At 33.6% G+C, this 4,648-nt stretch overlaps 1 protein-coding gene across 1 annotated transcript in view; it reads left to right on the top strand.

Moving 5' to 3' along the window:
* Window positions 1-526: 526 nt before the first annotated feature.
* The window catches only part of LOC107724028 (integral membrane protein 2B-like), an 8,927-nt gene continuing 4,805 nt past the window's right edge, over window positions 527-4,648 (top strand). The window contains exons 1-2 of the mRNA XM_016532795.1: window positions 527-724; window positions 4,015-4,146. Of these exons, the coding sequence (XP_016388281.1) occupies window positions 650-724; window positions 4,015-4,146 (207 nt within the window). The 5' untranslated portion in view covers window positions 527-649. The remainder of the gene's footprint in view (window positions 725-4,014; window positions 4,147-4,648) is intronic.

Here is a 4,648-nt window from a genome sequence, read left to right as displayed (position 1 = left end):
TAATCTTACTGTTAATAATTTAATTGAACCTTAGCCATTCCAACCTGTTATTAAATCATCTAAACAGTTACACATAAAATGTGTATACTGTTAACAACAACAACAACTGGAATAGCATTTTTTTTTTTTTTTGCAGTTATATCCTGTGGTTCTCAGCCTTTTGACTACAAGGCCCCACACTATCTGACAAAATTCAAAGCTTATTGTTTTGGCTTATTTCAAAGCTTGTTTTGTCTTATTTTAAATCATATTAAGTCACCTTGAGGGCCACCCGAAAGTCTGCTGAGGCCTCGGACCCCTAGATGAGACCATGGCTTTATGGTTCTCAAGAATAAGTCCAGATGTTATTATAATTGTTTGTTTCCTTATATATTCTACATTTAATTGTAATTAAAAGTAGGCCTACTGGTAATTTTAAAGTAATTATAACAATGTATTGAGAAATACATTTGTTAAAAGTGATTGCCATAGTTGTAGTTGATTTTCTAGTAGTTGTCACTAGAGGCAGTGAGCGCTGTTGATGGTCTGATCTGTCATGTGCGTCACACACAGACATCGCTGCTGATCAGGAAACTAAACGCTTTCATTTTGCTCTGTCTCTATTCTTTCTCGATCTCGCGTAAACAACCACTTACAGAAACTTTTCAGTATGGTTAAAGTTTCTTTTAACAAGGCTCTCGCCTTCAAGGATCCAAAGAAGGAAAGTCTCATTCTTGATGTACAGGTACTGTAGTTACTAACACATCTAGTGTATATTTACTGCTATTGAATTGCTTAACCGCGTTTTAGGAATGTTGCGTTCAATATTATTATCAATATGATCTCGTAATTAAGCCTTTTAATCGAAAAGTCCAGGTATATGTGCACATTGATGTTATATTATCTTGAGAGAAGTATAGAGAGTGTCCCAAATGTAGAAGTAAATGTGTTTCCTTGTTCAGGTTTGCGCATTAAACTTTGATCAGGTTCAGTGAAAGTGTTATAAAATGGCTGACGGCCCAAAGTTTGTCAAAGACGGGTAACGTAATCACCCTTGTAATCACTAATACCCTGGTAAAAAGTTACCGCAGTTCTTTTCACCTCATTAAATTAATAATGAATTGAACTACCTGCCCTTTTTATAAAGAGTTGCCTTAGTCCACAAAGAAAAAAAAGTTTTTTTTTTAATTCAGTATGACCCTCATTTTCATTTGAATTTTTACTTTAAATAATATTTAATGTATTTTATTTTAATTTCTTTTTATGTTTTTATGATTTTTTAATGTTTGATTTATTCTTTGATGACGTTGGTTGCTGATACCGAGTACACATAGTTAAGTGAGGTCAAAATAATTGTAATTAGATAGGCTACTATGGTATTTTGACAGAAACATTAGTTACAATGGTACGTTTTTGTAAGTGTTATAAAATGTTAATAAACGCATAATTTCCTGGTATTGTTGGATGTGATACTGCCTGAACAGACTGTACTGAGCTGTGTGTGTGTGTGTGTGTGTGTGTGTGTGTTGGCAGCTGACACAGCCTGTTGTTGCCTCACTGACATTTTTTTGTCTATTTTTTATATGTATGCTGATAAAAAAGCTATTTGATTCTTTTTTATTGAAAAAAGATGAAATACTTGTGACACAGTTGATACATGTGCCCTGTTATACAAATATATATATTATTATTATTGTTGGTATTATTAATAAAAGTATAATAGAATAGAATATGGATGACAGATACAGGGGGGTATATTTAAAGTTTTTCCTGTGTGTACTGTAAGGGCCAACTATTGGAAAATTTGTTCACAAGTATGAATGATTTAAAATTAATGTATGTGTGCAGGCTGCACTAGTTAAAAATGACCAAATCAAGGACAGACTATGGGCCAGTGGTGCCGGTACCTCTAAGTACTAGGGCGCCACTTACAAAAGTAAAACTAAAATTGAAATAAACAGTAGGTGCATTCCAGTTGACCAAGTGCCCTGCAAAGTGGACTTAACCATTTAGCTGTGTTATATAGAAATGCTTTACGCTCACTAACAGGAGACTTCACTGTTATATATGTGAGTGCTTTTCATGGGTTGTGAAAGACAGACGTGTTGAGACATGTTTAATGTGTGCACTCTCAAACATGTTTATGATACAAACAAGCAACTTTAAAGAACATTGGTGTATTGCATAAACAGTCAGAACTGCAAGCCAAGAATATGAAAGGTAGACCTCAACTTAAGTTTAGAACTAAAAGCTATTCTACTGCTTGTCTATACCATTTGATTGTTGTTTTGATTTGATTTCCCTGCTGTATCTCAACTGAGCTATGGAAAGGTTCTATATAAATGAAACATTATTATTAAAACAGAAAAAAGAAAGAAAGAAACCAAAGGGCAAAATGTTATAAGCTCTTTTGTGAGCTCTTCATTGGCTCCCTATTCATTTTAGGATAAATTTAAAAATCCTATTTGTTTATAAATGTTTACACAACATTGCCCCACGTTACTTATCAGAATTGCAGCATTCCCTACAACCCTACCAGAGATTTAAGATCTGGTAATCAAAACCTACTTATGGTTCCTTCTGCTAGGCTAAAACGCAGACGAGATAGATTTTTTTTGGTGATGGGCCCTAGATTATAGAACAGCCTGCCAGCGCACCTCAGAGTTGCTCCATCTCTATCGGTTTTTAAATCTCTTTAGAAAACTCACTTGTTTTCTTTAGCTTTTGCAAATTGATACATCAATGAGATAATGTGCAAAAAAAAATAAAAAAATCCACTGCAGGATATTAAACTAGGATAAACTATTTTGACTATTTGGATTAAATAAGTAGAGCACAATGAAACAAGGAGGTCTGAATGCTTTCAGTGGCACTGTATCTCTCTCCCTCCTGCATTATACATGTTATTTGTGTCTCTCTTTTTATCATTCTAATACTAAATTAAATTCCCCTTCTGCTAGTCAAATAGAAACTGCTTGATTTACTTTCTCTTTCAATTCATGCTTGTGCTTGTGTGCAATTATTATTTGAGTGAAGCATTTATGTAGATTACAATTTGAAGAATTTTCCTCTTTATGACTTTTAGCAGAAGTTGCTGACACCAAACTGTTTTAATGCCTCTCGACTTGAAACCAGAAGAGATGCAGTGTGAATCTCACTTCTTTTTTTTTCTTTTTTTTGTTCTGTTTGTCTCAAAACTGCCATTTGTCATCATTTCTGTCTAAAATAGGCTGTGAATAGACTTTTTCTGGGTTCATTTGTGGTGCGTCTCATGGCAGATGATATCTGCTGTCTGTAAGCTGTATGTGAATGTTTACAGGGACACGACTGAAAGTTTAGGGTGGAGAGTCAGGCCCTTTTGTATACTGTATATTGTACATAGTGCTTAAAATCAGGCATTCATTTGAACAAGGACAATGAATCTCTATCCAATAATATTCATATTTTGTCCTTTACTACTTTGAAAATACTCTCTGTAACTTGGAGAGACCACTTTAATTCTCGTGTTGACCTGTTCTTTTCTTTTAGGCCTTGTTTAATATGCTCACATTTAAACGGCTGCATTTATTTGATTAAAAATACAGTATAACAGTAATTTGTGAAATATTATTACAATTTAAATAACTTCTATTTTGATAAATTTTAAAATTTAATATACGTCTTTGATGACAAAGCTGATTTTTTCAGCAGCCTTTATTCCAGTCTTCAGTGTCATGAACCTTCAGAAATGATCATTTTTGATGTTCAAGAAACACTTATCATTATCAATGTTGAAAACAGTTGTGCTGCTTAATATTTTTGTGGAAACCGTGATGTTATTTTTTTCAGGATTCTTTGATGAATAGAATTTATTTGAAATAGAAATCTTTCATGTCATTATAAATGTCTTTACTGTCACTTTGGATCAATTTAATGAATAATTGCTGAATAAATGTATTAATTACTTTCGAACAGTTGTGTGTGTGTATATATATATATATATATATTGTTAAGTAATTGTTTAAATGTAATGTTGTAACTGTAATTTCTCTGTAGGATTCTGAGGCAGCGGTGTTGGTGCGTCCGCAGTCTAAGGTGTGGTGCTGGTGCTTCTGTCTGGGATTGGCTCTCGTTCTCTCTGGTGTAGTGGTGGGAGGAGCCTTCCTGTATAGATACTATATGCTTGAGGTGAGATAATTGATGTAACCATAGTGATATCAAAAACAAAACATAACATCTAACTTGTGTCATCTTGCGTTGATGTTTATCTTCACTTAATTCGTTTCTATAACATTTACTTCATAATCAGTCTAAGCCTTGAAACAGTGTTTTTTGAAGGAGTGATTTTCAGCTGGGGGTTGTGGCCCAGAAATGGGTCACAGATTCACTCTGAGATGCAAAAGAAACTAAGCATAAAATCGACAGCAAATGTTACATAATGTAAACTCAGATAGATGGAATAAACGGAGTGTTTTAGGGCTGTCAAAATGGCTGAAAAACTAAATTCAAATTTTGTGCTTAAATATGATCAAAATTCGAATTATATTCGAATTTAAAATGCATAATTTCAGTTAGGGTAAAGAAAAGCTTTTGGCTTCTCTTCTGAGGCCACAAGAGGGCGCATCGAGCATATAACATGACTATCTGTGAAAAAAAGTGCATAATGTTTAAAATAATGTTTATAAACCAA

The sequence above is a fragment of the Sinocyclocheilus rhinocerous genome, unplaced genomic scaffold, assembly GCF_001515625.1.
Source record: "Sinocyclocheilus rhinocerous isolate Xijiao unplaced genomic scaffold, SAMN03320098_v1.1 scaffold2230, whole genome shotgun sequence".
NCBI lineage: Eukaryota > Metazoa > Chordata > Actinopteri > Cypriniformes > Cyprinidae > Sinocyclocheilus > Sinocyclocheilus rhinocerous.
The sequence above is the reverse complement of the archived record's forward strand: the minus strand, read 5'-3'. Positions and strand labels throughout refer to the sequence as shown.